Below are 16,936 nucleotides of genomic sequence, written 5' to 3' on the forward strand. Positions count from 1 at the left end.
GTTAAGTAAACTGTAGATAAAACGCACTGATGAAGATTTATTGTATAAAACAAACTTAGGGTTATTCTTACAGTTTTATTAGTAAGATACTAAATAAAAATGTATCTTGTTTTGTAAACATACGTTGGGAAAGATCAATTCAGTGTCAATATTTGAAACGATATTTTAAGTTATGTTTGGCTCTACCATAACGTCAGATGATAAACGCATTTTAGGACATTGGGAAGGATAGATTTTTCTTTGTTTGAAGGTTATTTTTTGTTTGAAGTTTGTTATTTTTTTTATGTATCAAGATTTTTCTCCTCTAAATAGTTATACAGATAAATGTTTAGTCAATATCTGTGTTTTAAGCATGCAATATTATATATGTACACACACATACACATACTTTATAAATAATATATATATTTTATAAATAACTGTACAAATATGCCTTTCGATAGCAATGCTATCTTTCTGCTTTGTATTCTTGGTGGAAGTTAAAATGCTATCTTTGTCAGACACAGCACAAAATTAAATACAAATAGTAAATTAGTTTAATTTTAATAACATTTAAACAAATGTGACTGTAATATCTTTTATCATGTGTGGCGTAGTGTACACAATAATTATAATGACATAATTATACTCTGTAATTTTTTTTACTCAAGTTATTTTTATAACTAATATTGAATTTCTTTGCATCTCATCTCCTTGATTTATTAAATATTCTGTGCTTGATTAATGTAATAGGACGCTTTCAAATATTTTAGTGTTTTAAAATGATTTAATAGTTCTAGGTTATCTTTTGAGATAGTGTGTACAGATAGTGAAGTGCAACAGTGGGAGCAGTTTTCTTTAAATCTTGTATGATTTTTGTTTATCCGTCCAATGTATTTCCTGTTGGATTTATCAAATTGCACCTGATTTATTTTTATTTTGTTCGCCATCTTTAGGCTCTTTCAATTCATTTTTCAATTTACTTTTCGTTTCATATGTGACATTAGTGTTTGTAGGATTTTAAAATTATTTATGTACATATTTTGATATATGTGTCCTGCAATGCTAATCGAATTGGTGATTGTGTTTTTAACTGGTAAGAGTGTCAACTTTTTATCATGTTATTTTTAGCGTTATTGAACATGTATGCAACAAAATCCGATTTATACCTAATAGAAAAAGCAACACTTTATATACCAAGATCTTTTTTAAAGTATTTTCTTGTGAAATAGGAGCATTTAATAATCGGTAAATAAATGAATGCTAGACTGGTGGATGATTTGATTAATGTATTATACGACGGTCAGTGTGGGTTTGTTTGCAGTATGTATTGAACTGTAATAGTATTACATTTTTTTCTTATTTGTACTTTATCTAAAAAGGGAAGTGAGTTGTTCGATTCTATTTCATCACTTAATTTAATGCAGTTAACGCTGGAGTAATATAAAGGTAGTTAATTTATAAAGTTATCAAGGTTTTAATTTTTGTTAAATAGTGCAAATATGTTGTCAGCATAACAAATCCAAACTGTATGAGCACATTGCACAGATTCTTTAACTAAAAGTTCAAAGTTATTTGTGAAACATTTGCAATAAACAAAAAAAGTGTGACTCATGTACTCTTGCTAAGAGTAAATCTATATTAAGATCTGGATTTGATTGGATCGCCAAAAATTTGTCGTTAGTTTATAAAAATAACAATTCACAACTAAAATAAAAATTATTGCTTTGCATACAAAACAATATGCTACGCATTTTTGTTCACATCCCCAAATTTTCAGTTTTTAACTTGTTAACGATAAAGTAAAATTCGTTCGCTGTCTATATTGTTCAGTTTTCAGTCTCACATAAGTTACTTCAGTTAAGTTGCTTGTTGCAAAAAAGGTAGAACAAATCAAAGCAAAAGAACGAAAAACTATGTATATAATGTATACAAATTTTTTTAGGTATGTGCAGGAGATCTAATTGTAGTAGACGTTAAAAACGCAATGCCTGGAAGAAGCACGACGATCCACTGGCATGGGATGAAAATGAGGAACTATAAGTTCATGGACGGCGTTCCCATGGTAACACAATGTCCAATTGTAGAGTCAACTATATTTCGCTACACTTTTATTGCTGACGATCCCGGCCTTCACTTCTACCACTCTCACGATGGTAATATACTTCCTGGTGATCTGCCTTTAAAAATAAGTAGAACAACAATTTCAAAATTTCAAAATAATGGTTGAGTTTATCAATTAAAAATACGAGTTGTAGTTTAAAATTAAAAACGTTTAAATTACAGTTAAAATGGACCATGTCCTCAATTTGTATATCTAGCTTACTCAAAAGTCTAGTACTAAAATCAGAAGAATATTAAGGAGAAAAAATTCAAAACTGTGTCCAGGCTAGGTAAAAACTGTAAAACGTTTGAGACTAGATAATGACATTATTCCCCTGTATACTTCTTAAATTTATGGCACAGTCTTCATGGGGAAACAAATCCTGTTTGTAGCTTACCTGTTAGCGTTCTGCCCAAAAGTTATCTGTTTCATTTAACGTTTTATCTCATCAATAAATGCTTTGTCTGTCAGAGGATTTTCATGGAATATTTGAAGATACTCACGTTGCGCCGCAATCACAGTATAAAATTCTGTTAGCCATATAATACACAGAATGTTTCTTTGCAAAGTTTCCAATGGCGCAGTGTAGAGGGTAAAACGGTTATCGCAAGACGGATTAAATAACGCTGAGCGTAGCTGCCGTTTGGATGGGTGACCGCTGAGCGATCATGTCCTTGCAAGCAGTACTCCTGCCCGGTCATTGGTGGTAGTTCGGAAGTCACCTTTAAGCCGTTGTTCCCAAGGTTCCCATTGTTCCCCGTTGTTCCCACCTAGCCTGCGACACAGTTTTGATTTTTTTCTCCTTAATATTCTTCTGATTTTAATACTAGAGTTTTGAGTAAGCTAGATATACTAATTGAGTACATGGTCCATTTTAACCGTAATAATAAAGATAGAGAGGGCTTCTTAGTCCTAACTTCGCCGTGTAAAATAAGGCATCTTTGTTTGAACTTTATTTTTCACGATGGAAGGATTTTGATGAAAACTGGATTTTCTCCGGAAATTTTTCATCGTTGAAAAAAAAATCAGTAACACTAGAATTTCGAGATCTGCAATCTGATATCTTCTTCAGCTAAATCTTCACAAGGTATCTTTACTTTACTTTACTTTACTTTATTAAATTTTTTTTCATAAAAATTTTTGCCTCAAATGAGAAAAGTAGTAACTCAGCCAATTCAAACTAAAATTTATAAACAAATGTTTTTATTTATGTCTGTATCGTAGACCTGCGATTAATAGTAGAGTAGCTATAATCCCTTAAAAGTGGGACGTGACTTTGTGGACACACTGATTAGCCAAAACATCATGTTTTTAAAGGTTTAACAATGGGCAATCATTTCTAGTATACATCATGAAATCTATAAATTAACAATAGTTTTATTGAAAGATCCGCTACCCAGTGGACAAAAACATTAATAAGAATTTAATTGCGTAAGCAAATTTATGCCGTGTTATAATGGACCGTTATATTTAGAAGTTATGTCATTGGCAACTAATATCTATGAATAAACGTAATAAACATATCACAAACTGAAACACTTTTAAACGATTACTCAAATAAAGAAAATCACAGGAATGAGCCTAGTTAAATTACAAATCCTTAAAAAAATCTTTTTTGTAGTTTAATTTAAAAATAAGTTATTTTAAGTTTTTAATGGTATAGTGACTATATATGTTTTCCATATGTATAATTTTGTTATTATCCTTGGAGAAATAATTAATTTTAATTAAAATTCATTTATGAAACCACATTTAAAATCTTACTTGTATTATACAAAATTTGAAGTGAGACCGTTAAAAAAATGATATTCTTAGAATGTACCTTAAAAGAATGTAATACCCAAACACATTAATTGGATCAAATATTTTGTATTTACGTCTCCATTATTGTTTAGTTTTTATTACTACTGATTATTTTGTTAATTGTAATAACTGCTCTTTTTTACGTTATGGTTACCGTTTTATATTACAGAATGTATTTTTGTAACTCTTTTAAATCAGTTACACTGTTATCAAAGGCTGCCTACTTACAATAAGTGCCCTAAATATATTATTTGTGAATTTTACACGTATATTATCATTTGCCTTAAAGTAAACACAAATTTAAAGACACATTTGTTAATGGAGAACCCATTAAATAAAAAAATACTAGTATTATTATAAAATACCTCAAAATTGAAAATTTTTATAGTTTTAATTATTTTTAACTAATATATATTTACTATGATTGCGTATGCCCAGCAATTTTCTGTGCTGTTATCTTTAAAACTGATTACTCCGTTATGACCTTAGGTCTCCAGAAGGTTGACGGTATTGTAGGTGGTCTCATGATCAGAGTACCACGGGCTGATGACGTCAACAGTAATCTGTACGATTTCGATCTGCCATCGCACATGATCGTAGTGCAGGACTGGCACCACCTTGTAGCTGACGCCATGTTGCCGGGTTTGCGTTACGACCGAACCGATCAAAGGCCTCTGACGTATCTCATAAATGGAAGAGGACAGTACTTGACAGTAAGGATGTACTGTTTTTATTTTTACTTTCAAAATATTGCACTATATTAAATTAAAATTATTTTATCATTCACATTATAAAAGTAAAAATAATTAAATAAATAAAGCTATAGGCTCACATGGTATTTTTCATCTCAATAAGGTACATACTCCTGTTTTAAATACAGTTATTGTAATTATTTTCAGATATATCGGTTTTTGTCATGAAATTATTTTTTAAGAACAACAAATGTCAGGAAAAATATGTGGAGGAAAAATATACTCTTAGTGAAGAAAATTTATAAGAAATGAACATATGTGAATGCAGGAGTAAATAATCTGTTAAGGAATATTGGTACAATTGTACATTTCTACATAGCCTAAATTAGGTCAAAGGACCGTTACTTACATTTTACCTCAAAAAAGAAACTAATAAACAGATAACCAAAAAAACAATTAATTTGGCACTTATTCTGCGTTAAAAATTAATGAATTATGAAACTCAAATATTACTTTGCAGAAATAACATATCACACATAACAAACACAAATTTATTTTTAATCCTATTCACTCAGTTATCCATTGCGATCGCTTTTACCTATGTCCACCACATCGGTGTCAGTAGATGCGGCCATCTAAGAACATTTTAAAATCTGAATTCGACCTTGTCGGGCATCCTACTTCTTTATAGTTATGTTATGTATAATGAGCTGTAACAGATGTAAATGACGTAATGCCTTCCATAAAACCCAATTTTATATAACAATTATGTACTAGAATTTTTAAAACTGGTTGTTATTTCATAAGGTATCTACGCATGATTGGATACGTTTAAAGATAATTAAAACTCTAAAGACTATGACGAATACAGTAAACCCTAAGAAATCCAATTCTCAACATTCCTGATTTCCGTTTACGCCTTTAAAATTAATATTACTGTGATATGAGAGGTACCATCCATAACCAAAAAAATTTATGGCGAGGGGTCAACAATTTCAATCATGAATCAATCTATTAACCTTCATTTTAAACGTCTTGATAGGAAAATAATATTATTCTAAGTAGTGTAATATTGAAGGTACAATTATATATTTCTTTGTTTAAAGTTTGTTATTAACGAGGTAAGATAAATATAACAGGATGTCGGATATGTACTAATGTTATATGTTACAAAATGTATAACACAACTTTTCGGATTGGAATCTATCCCCTTAAACAGGTGGGAGAGGTATTAAAACATAAAAAATAAAGAACAGAAACAAAAGAGAAGGGAAATAAAAGTGTTCAAATATACACAAAAAGCTGCTTGCAGTTTAGTCCAGGCATTATCACGGCACATATGGCCCCAAGCGGCTTGCCTTTTTCCCTTCCTCCTCCTGACCATCCCCTTTGTTCCAGATGACACGCCGCGGTCCCGACGAAAGAGCCAACATCGATATTATTGTTAGTATTCTACTTTCGCCTGTTCTGGTGTAAAATATTATTGTGATTCTCATACTCATGACTCATGGTCGGCACTTACAATTTGTCCAGTGACAACTTTGGATCAAAAGTGGAGTTGGAGTCGATCCAAGTAGCATTTGGGTATGCTGGAATCCTTTTTCCCTTCTTTTATTCTTCTGTTCTTTATTTGTGTATGTAATAATACCTCCCCCACCTGGCAAAGAGAGTAGATTCCAATCCTAGAAACGTTGTGTTATACCTTTTGTAACATAAAACGATAGATAATGTCCCAAATCCTATAATACATTTGTTCCAACAATACGTATTTTTAACAGAGCAGTCAGATATTTTTATTATACGTTTTGTTGTCTTTGCGTAGAGAAGACTTTAATTGACATTTGTGCATCATTCATAAAATATGTTTTATTTGCTCAGAATTCACTTTTATTAAGTTAAAGTAACTTTTTAAGATTTGAAAAACTTTTTAATGGAGTATTACGCTTACATATTTCCAAAAAGTGATTTGAATATATTATCAGTTTACAATTTTCGTTTAAGGGCCAGCACAAAAGACCCTAGCTTGCCTATTCAAAACTCAGATCACGCGATGCATGCCCGCTGCGCAGCGCTCTGCGCTGCTTGCTCTTTTAGAAAAAAATTAACTCGAGCTTGCAAAGTCCAAGCCCAGATCAACTCACCACTCTTTATTGACACAAAACTCAGACAGAACTAACGCAGGTTTCATTACAGGCAAAAGATAAGCAGCGCGCGTTTATCACTAATAAGATAAGACGAGTTTATACTAGAAGTTTTACCTGGACTACTGCCCTACGAACTAATAACGCCAAAAAAAACGATTAAATGCACTGTCCGTCAGGTATACTATGTTTGTAAGGTGCTGGCCCTTAAACGAAAAAGACCCGTAAATTAGCTAGTATATAATATTTTAAGCCATAATGAATAAAATGCAAACCCATGCAGACAGATTAAATTGAGATTTTGTAAAAATTGTTCAATTCTCTCTTTCTTATAACACAGGTTAAGATGGTAGGTGGGAGCATTGCGGTACCAGATAATAAATCAGTTTCAGCTAAAGTTGTTTAATTTTAACCCTCAAATACTTTAAATTAAGAGTTAAAAACATTTATTTGCTTGGATTTTAAAAAGCCTAATTGTAACACATGAACTTTACCTTTCCACATTCCAGAGAAATGGCACTAAACTTACAACGACGCCATTTGCTGAATTCAACGTGACTCAAGGAAACCGCTATGTCTTCCGAGTTATAGCCGGAACCTGTACTGAGTGCCAGTATGTGTTAACTATAGAGAACCATGACATGGTGATCATCGCAGCGGACGCAGGGTCCATAAAGCCTTACAGAGTTGATAGCATTACCATGTCTCCAGGTAAAATGTTAAAGTATTTAATTGATTCAGAAACAAAAAATTAAACAGCACAATAGTTTTATAATGCAATATTCCAGTATTTGTCTCCCTCCTTCCGACTTAGCAAACTTTACGTTATATTTAAACATCTATTAGTAGTCTAAATTTAGTTCTAATTGGGAAAAAAACTTAAATTATTCAGTGAAAGAATATCTCTTTATTAGTATCATGTATTTTTAGCAACCATGATTTAAAAGTTATTAATTTTTTTTATTTAAGTTTCTTAATCGTTAAATATATTATTTCACTTTAGTGTGCGAAAATAATGAAATATATTTCTGAAATTACTTTTTCTGTTCTGGGGTTCATTATTAGAAAAGGTTTATTCCATGTTTACATGAGTAGTGATGTTTCATTCAAATGGCACCAACGGTTTTAAACATGTGGTATGTTGTTTCTCTATTTACCACGGCTCCCTATGAATTGTTTTTAGCAATTCCTTGTCCAGTGTTAAGAAGTCACAAAGTTAGGATAATAATTTATCTCTTGACTGTGTAAAATGATTGATAAGCACACAAATTTTATGTTATTGAATTGTTTTGAATTTTATTCAAAATAAAATATGAAAAAGCATTAAAACCAATTATAATCAGTAGTTGAGTTTACTCTCCTACATTGGCTGAGAATGTATTCGAAGACAGAACGGGCTCTCAACCTTCATCTGAGTACGCTGTAACTACATTTGGATTTTAAAATTATTAAATATACACTTTAGAATAATGGCAATGGAATATCGAGGAAGAACTTATGATAAACCCATTTAATATCTTCCTGGGTTTAAAAATAACTGGTTGACTTTTGACATCCAAAATTAAGACTATTTGAAAACGTGGTTTTATTGACTATTAAAAATTACTTGCATTATTTCTGTTAAGTTATACATACTTTAAGAATTGTCCAGTATATATTCTACCCTATGAATATATATATATATATATATATATATATATATATATATATATATATATATATATATATATATATATATATATATATAGGATCAATGAATAAGTCATAAAACTGGATTTGAGATCATCAGTAAATATATTTTACCCATAGAGTAATGTTGGTAATGGTAGCCCTTGTAATATATTGTTTAGACATTTTACAATAACAATCGAAAATTTTTTTAGTATAGGGTAATTTAATAATCTCAAATAATTACAAATAACATTTTTGGTATCTCATATTTAAACTTCCTTGTTCACATATGTATTGCGATGTAGAATTTTGATTAAATTTATATTTATTTGGGTGTAAACTTATTTTGATGAGTTTGTTTTTATTTGTAGGAGCAAACATTTTTGAGACAACCAAGTATTTTACAATTTTAAATTTACATCTGTCTCTCATGAACTTCTATTATGAAGCGTGTTAATTACGTAAACGACAGAATATTGTTTAACGCGCAATAAAGTTGTGTTACTGCATAGAGATAAGACTTGACGGCAAAATTGCGGTACAGCCAAAACAACTATGTTAACTTGATTATTTGTAGAACGCTATGAAATTAAATTTGGTTTTTCTCATGATTCTTAGCTTTGTGCATTCCAATAATTATATAAAGAAATTATCCCATCTCATAGGGTAAAATTATGTTTCTAGCCTGGAAATCAATAATGAACCAGTTTAAGGTAAAGTAACAACGTCTTTTCCAAGCTTAAAACTACTTATGTTTTTGGGCGAAGAAAGAGGGATTCGGCAAGCATAGGTAGATAGCGATAGACTGGAGTTTGATTTCTAACTAAAAAAATTAATCACTTAAATGTATAAATAAAAAATTATAAGAACATATTTATGTCTATTAATCTTTTAGTAGCTAGTATAGCTTTTGCTTAAAATTCAAGGTATGGTAGCATACAAATGTCAATATTCTACTAACTCTGTTACGAAAAGCATATAATTTATGACCCTGTTGGGTCGTTCAATTTATTGATTACGACTCAATATTAACAATTATAAAAAAAATATATTTTTATATTTTGCACCCATATAATGAAAAAGTTACGTAAGGTTAAAATTTTAAATCCTCATTACTGTAGGGAGCTCAAATTAGGTGTAGCGAGGGGTACATGGGGTGGAGTAGGTTCAAGCGAATTCCTTCAACTAGCCATTACAAAAATATACCGTTATAAATACTCCATCCCTTTACCGCAATGCATGCCTAAACTTGCAGCGAAAACTTGTCCACACTGCGTTCATTTGCCTTTTTCAAGTTGTCTTAAGCCTTAATAGTATAATTTTAATCGTTATATACACTATAGTTAATACATTTTAACACAATTAGTTTGAAACATGTGAAATGCATTTATAACTACAAAAGTAACACTATAATTACTAATACAACCATATTAAAATAATTATCAACGTGGGAATTACTATAATTCCAAATCTAATACGTAATGTTATTTCATTAAAAAGTAAACTATTAAAATTCATGCATGCCCAGTGTTTTATAAATGCATTAAAATGTATTGACAGGGAGCCCTGACAGGCGGAGGGCGCATTCCTTCCGCTACTCAAATCGTGAACTCCATACAGTATTTACCTTCACCCCATAATATAAAACCAGGACATCAGCTAATAGATTCTGGTTACGTAGCCTCTTAATAAACTGAGAATGATGTAATGGTATATTGGTAAGAAATTGTTGATTACAGATTTATTATTACTTCCATGGTAATTTGTTACAAAGTTATGCTATAACCAAAGTATGCATGCCCTTAGGTGAGCGTTACAGTTTCGTAGTTAATTGTAACAGGACGGTTAACTCTTACTGGATACAGGTCAGGACAATAGGATATTGTAACGCCACTGGGGCGTACCAGCTAGCCGTCCTCAGGTACAGAGGGGCCGGCAGGACGCCCACATCTACACCACCAACCTACGCCGTCACTGCTTCCAACAGGCCTGGAATAGTAGGTTGATTAAACTTGTAGGTTGTCGTAGAATTTATTATCGTATTACTGACTGATCATTTTGCCTTTCAATTAGTTATAGTTCATTATTATAATCTTTAATTGTAATTTCACACAGGTTCAGAAATTAGACAGTAAGGAATGAGTACAAACACAGTTCATAATTTGAAACATAGTGGTATTGTTTACATAATCATTCCATCCCTATTTCACTTGGTTCAACCTGTTATTTCATTGCACGATATTAAAAATAGGATATTTATATTTTTTGTTTCTTATTTTATAAATCTTATTAATATGTTTAGCATCATAGCTGTATTATTTATCTACAATAGTATTCTGAACTAGCACTGTGTAATAGCCAAACAAAAGCAATTTGTTACAGACCTTTTAAAGGTTGTGCAGTTAGTGTTTGGGTTAGATATTGTTTATTTCAGATTTCGATAAAACTTTACATCTCCTTAAGTTATAATTTATGAATATATCTTTAGAACAACTATATATTACAACAAAATATTAGTATGTATATATATGTAGAATCTTGGAGCATTGGAAAAACGAGTAATTGTAGTATTACTAGATAAAGGAATACAACATTTTCCAATATATATTTTTTTATTTTGTGCAAGGCCTTTCTGAATCAAAGATTCCATCATCAGGCACTTCACAAATTAACAAATGTTTACATTTTTGTAATAATAATTAATTTTATAGTAATTATTATTACAAGACGGACCAATTCAAAACTCAGTTTTACTCTCATCACAATTTATTAAAACATTAAAATTTAATTCTGATTAAATATTTTATACTGGCTAACCGTACATCCAAATTGTTTACCATATGTTACTATAAAATTAATTATTATTATTACAAAAATGTAAACATTTGATAATTTGTGAAGTGCCTGCTGATGGAATCTTTGATTCAGAAAGGCCTTGCACGAAATAAAAAATTATATATTGGAAAATGTTGTATTCCTTTATCTAGTGACACTACAATGTATATCTATGTTGATTTCCGGAACTGGTATGATCATGCCAGCTAAATATACGAATATGTACTGTTTATAGCATGTACATGAAAAATGATTGGAAGTAATAATAAGTTGTTCGTATAAAATAAGAGTTTCTACTAGAATTATTTGTAATAACAGATGTTGTTTTCTTACATAATATTTAGTTTGCATTCCTTAAATCAATAATCCCTGCCTGAATCTACGCAAAACATATGTATACCATACATGTTTCAATTTTTAATAACAGTCCTTTTTATTTGACCCAGAGTACAAAACTACTTATATTTCCTACATCAAATTTCTATAACTTACTGTGATTTATTTAAAAAAACAGTTAAACATTTTCTGTCTTCATAAAATTCATATCAAGTGCTTTAAGAGTAAAAATAATCCCAACAAACAAGCTGTTGCAGGTATATAAAAAGTTTAGTATTTTCATATACTGTTGAATTTTTTCATTTTGTAGTTATAGCTGTAAAATATATTATTAAAAAATATTATTATATACAAAAAGCTCGTATGTTTATGAACATAAAAATAATAAAAAAATCTAAATATATTATAATCGTAAATTTTTTCTTTAACTAGACTGAATTTTGGGTATTTTTGTGAAGAGTGTAACTTTGCTTAAATATTCATGATTTTGTTGTAAATAAAATTTAAATTTTTCATTATTCCAAACTACTTTACTAAATCCACTCATTCCTTTAAAATAATGACTCACTATAGGTAATATTTATTTCATAATAATAATGTGCAATGGAATATATACAAATTGTAACTGTATAAAAATACTACACGTCTTATATAACTCGATATAAATTCCAGAAAGTTTTCTAATCACTACTTTTTATGTTTCAAGTATGTGTGACGATGAGAAACGATGCCAATCTAACAATAAACAGAATGAGATGGATTTTGATTCTGGAACTAGACAGGATACATTTATAGATTAACTCACAGAAAGTCTGGAGAACATTTTTACAGCTAAAATGAGGAGGTTCTGGTTTAACAAAGATAAAATGATAAGGCTGGGATAAACATGAATATAAGGATAAAAACGGATAGAGAATGTAAAATACAAAGGATAATGGAGAGTAATAATTGTAAACAGCTCGTTCCAAACGGGAACAACAATTAAAGAACTTACATATTAAACATAAATACTAGCCTATCATAAAACTTGTGTTGCACTAATATATAACTAAGTGAAATATAATTACGCTGGATTTTAAAAAAAATGTAGTGACGACCGGCATATAAATAACGTTAGTATTTATAATTGTAAACATTCAAAAAAAAGATTTAAAACTACTTGTAAATAAAATAATCTGTTTTAAAATGTCTAGACAATGAGCCCTGTCAACTCTGCCTGCTCGAATGAGTCAAGGGTCCGTGAAGGACCGTGTATCTCCGATTTGAGAAGCGCGTATACCGCCCCTTCAGTGATCAGAAGAACTCAAGGTATCACTCGGATCTATTGGGCTTTTGGCTTTTACATCTTCGAAGACGAAGAACTTTACAACTCACCCGAGTATGATGTATTCCTTGGTAAGATAATTTGTCATTGAAGCCATAAATAGTAATGAAAGTGGTGGTCACAAAATATCGTCCAAGATGGGACACTTAAGATCAAAGATTTTGTATACCCTAACATGATTTAAAAAAGGATTCCAAGCTCAATTTTACTTTTGAATTTTCATTGTTTCTAAAAATACCGACATGTTTGCTAGAATGTTATTATCCAGCTTAAGTGTATGTAAATCATTATTTGTAGGAAATATCAGTACCTATACATACTGAGGCTTTGAAAAATAGTTATTTTAGATGATAACTTAATTGAGATCTCTTAACGTACATGTTGTAAGATACAAATTTGCCGAATTTAAAGTGCGCAATATATGTTAAACATTTATTTAGGAATTTAATTTGTTGTATGAAAAAGGGAAACAGTTGAACATTTTCATAAAGGAGTACTGACCTCTTCATTTACGTACAATATAATATTATCAAAAGATGAATACCGTGGTATGAAGTATAGTATCTGAGGGATAACACTGTTGAGCACTAGATTTTAAGGCAAACCATTGCAACCGTAATCAAAATATAGACTTCAACGATATAAATGAGCAGGTGCGTCAGTATTGCTTGAAGAAATAATACTATGGGAATGATATATTGAAACCACAACTTTACTTACTATATTGAAACCAATCATATTCCTCAGATGAGCAGAAAATCAGTATATGTACTTGTAAAGTACAATGGCAACGAACAGTAGTGAACTGCCAATAATAACAGAAAAAAAGAAAAAGAATAGAAATTAAATACAACTAAAAACATTTAGGAGTCCAGAAAGCAGAAAATAGACTATATTTATATAAGAAAATCAATTATAAAATATAACTATCGAAAATGTCTGAAATCCTATCGAAATCCTTTCGAAACTTACATACCTAAATACTTTAAATTAATAAAGCAAGAATACATTGCTAGGGAAATTTAATTTTAACATTGATAAATATGAAATGTTTTCAAAGTGGCTCCTTATATATCAAATTACAATGTATTAAAATAGTTTCCAAGGCTTTTGAAAGCCTTATGAATTTTACTTTATTTCTTGGTTTAATCTCACAAATCAGAATATTTTTGACTTGAAATTATTGAATTTACTTATTTAGTGTGTTAAAGTGGTATTTATAATTCTATTCAATGGTAAAATTTCTATTTTAACAAGCTTGGTATATCTTAAAACATCACTTAGTCACTCAAATATTTTCAATTTGTAAACAGTTAAGTTATTTAATAGATCCGTAATTTCCAGTGTCACCTGCTACTAATAACTCGGTCGGAAGCACAATCAATGGTATCGTCAATGTACCCGCACCCTCACCGCTCCTCTCACAATATGAGGAGGTTCCTCGGGAGGTCCTTTGTCCCAAGAACGGTTACGATCCAAATACCTGGAACTTAGTTCACAGAGAGTGCGTCCATGTCATTGAAGTTCCTGCTTATGAAGTCATTGAAATCGTCATTGTCGATACACGTATGTATAAATTAACAAGTTACATAATTTAACTAGTTTGGAATTCTGAATGTTAAGAGTGAACCTGTTTGTTTTATTATATTTATAACCATTAAATTAAAACAAACTTGAATTAAGTATTCAATTTGATATAATGATATAAAATACCCATTATAATCTGCTCAGATTCATGATTAACATTGCTTAATACTAAACTCACTGGCTTTTTCTTTAAGAATGTTATTTATTGTTTGGTGTTATTTATTTTGATAAGAACGTGAGATGTTAGTCAAATTTTTATATATAATCATAGTTTTAATTCAATAATTGCAATCTGTACTCACTAAGATGTATTTAACTAATGAATTACGCACTGAAAAATGTTATGAACTGTTGTAAAAATAATGCGGTTTAAAAATTCATAATAATTCAAAACAACGCTTTTTTAACCTCTTCCAATTTCGTTTATACACACTATTACTCCTGTCTTCTTATCTGTTAAAATAATCCACCGTCTATCATCTAGTGTAAATAAATAACAATGGTTTAGTCCCCGGGAAAATGTTCAGGGCTACAGCTCCGTTCTTAAACAAATTGCGTAAATATACGAATAAACTCAACATCAGTGAGGTCTGGTGTTGTTACTTGTTACATACAAAATGTTTCAGCGTTAAAAGTTAATTCTTTATATTTTATTGTTAAACAGACATTATTTTTTTTGCGCTGTAAACATTGTGAAATATGAGTTAACTAGAGAAGCTCATACGAAAATAGTCAGGTTGTGGCTGATATATCTGAATCCCCACTCTAAACCCCCGCTCCAAACACTTTTGCGATTTTATGTGTGCACTAAATTACTGTAGATAAATTTAGTCTCTTCATTTGTTGCGATAACCAAACGTCAGCAACTGTCATAAAGACAAATATACAGGTTGTCCAGAAAGTCCCGGGTTGGTTAAATATTTTTCAAAATATTTCAAATAGAGCTACAAAACCTTGCACAAAGTCACTGGACATAAAAATCTATTTTATCACATATTCAGTGATCCGCTACTTCCTCAGGGGGGCGGCCCGCTAGGAGTCAGAAGAAAATCTTAAATGTAAGCATAGTTTGATATGTATATCAAATAAAAGGTCCTTATTAGTAGAGTACAGAGCCGCAAACCCGACCTCAAACGGATAACCGAGTCAAAAATGACAGCCGTTCAAAGATGGCTTGGGTTTGCAACTGAGGTTAATGTAAAAAATAAACTGATGAGCTTTTTGATTTTAACTTAACTAACCCAAAACTGTTTACAATTAATTGTTGTTGTAGAATAATAACTTTCGTTATTTCTGAGAGGGATCGGAGTTTTGGGCCTTTCGAATCACGTTTGTAATGTGTCTGACGAAGATAGCCTTGCTATCGAAAGGACTCACAAAAATAAAAGTATTACATTTTGGTTTAATGTGTTTAAATGTAGTACGTTAACTACCGTACTGGTACCAAACTGCTATCAGATATGGGAATTTATCTCTTCAACAGTTTTACAATTTCCAACATAATGGTAATTTCACTAAAGTGGTAGAACCTGAGCTGAAATGCTTTTAATTGTCCCTAGCATTTTATAGCGCTGAGGTATCTCCAACCGATTGAGACTGCAAAAAGTTGAAAAAGTAAGATGAGTGGAGTGAGAACCAATTGGATGATGGACAGCGATAAATAAATAATTGTCTTTTAACGTTTAAAAGGTGATGTTGTAAATGATTGGCTAACGATTAACTTTATGGTGGTCATGTATTATTGTATAGTGTACTGGCAACAAGGAATTTTATTGATAAATTTATATATGATGTACTGTATGACTTGCATATTTTTAATTTTAAAACCTATTTTCAGTTGAATATTATCCTTCAGCATTGTCACACTCCATTCATCTTCACGGGTTTGACTCGTATATACTAGAGATGGGGCTACTTGAACAAGGCGTTCCATTCAATCAGTCTTTCCCTCGGTTAAAACAGTATCTTGATTCCAACAACCGTCCTAGGATACCTTTAGATGTGGTCACCAAGGACACCTATCCTCTGCCAGCTGGAGGATATATTGTTACCAGGATATACTCGGATAATCCAGGTAAACTATTAATGTATTGGATTAAGGATGACTTTGTTCGTGTTTTATAACCTCCATCATAACACTAATTATCAGTATTGGTTTGAAGTTGAGAGTTCATGTACAACAGATTGTTATTTGCCATTACTAATGAGTTCCTGTAGTTTCTATGGGTAATACAATATTTTAATAAACTACGAAAACAGCACAGTAAATTAGTGGAGAACTGAATTCCATTTCATTATAGGCATTAAATGCTAACGTTTAAATATCATTTTACTCATAATACTGTTTAATTAAAACGCCTTTGTTAAAGCAATATAATTTAGCAACGTTTTTGTGTTGTGTTTTGAGCTGTGAATAATTAATGGATTCGATACAAAAATACAAAATTTATACTTTACTTAATCC

The 16,936-nt window shown here is 30.7% G+C and overlaps 1 protein-coding gene across 1 annotated transcript in view; it reads left to right on the top strand.

Annotated features, from left to right (window-relative positions):
- LOC124367707 (laccase-3-like) overlaps positions 1–16,936 on the top strand; it is a 30,053-nt gene that overhangs the window by 10,492 nt on the left and 2,625 nt on the right. Inside the window, exons 7-13 of the mRNA XM_046824780.1 lie at positions 1,925–2,135; positions 4,376–4,599; positions 7,229–7,430; positions 10,197–10,387; positions 12,755–12,956; positions 14,230–14,451; positions 16,310–16,546. Coding sequence (XP_046680736.1) covers positions 1,925–2,135; positions 4,376–4,599; positions 7,229–7,430; positions 10,197–10,387; positions 12,755–12,956; positions 14,230–14,451; positions 16,310–16,546 — 1,489 coding nt within the window. The remainder of the gene's footprint in view (positions 1–1,924; positions 2,136–4,375; positions 4,600–7,228; positions 7,431–10,196; positions 10,388–12,754; positions 12,957–14,229; positions 14,452–16,309; positions 16,547–16,936) is intronic.

Source organism: Homalodisca vitripennis, chromosome 8 (assembly GCF_021130785.1).
Source record: "Homalodisca vitripennis isolate AUS2020 chromosome 8, UT_GWSS_2.1, whole genome shotgun sequence".
NCBI lineage: Eukaryota > Metazoa > Arthropoda > Insecta > Hemiptera > Cicadellidae > Homalodisca > Homalodisca vitripennis.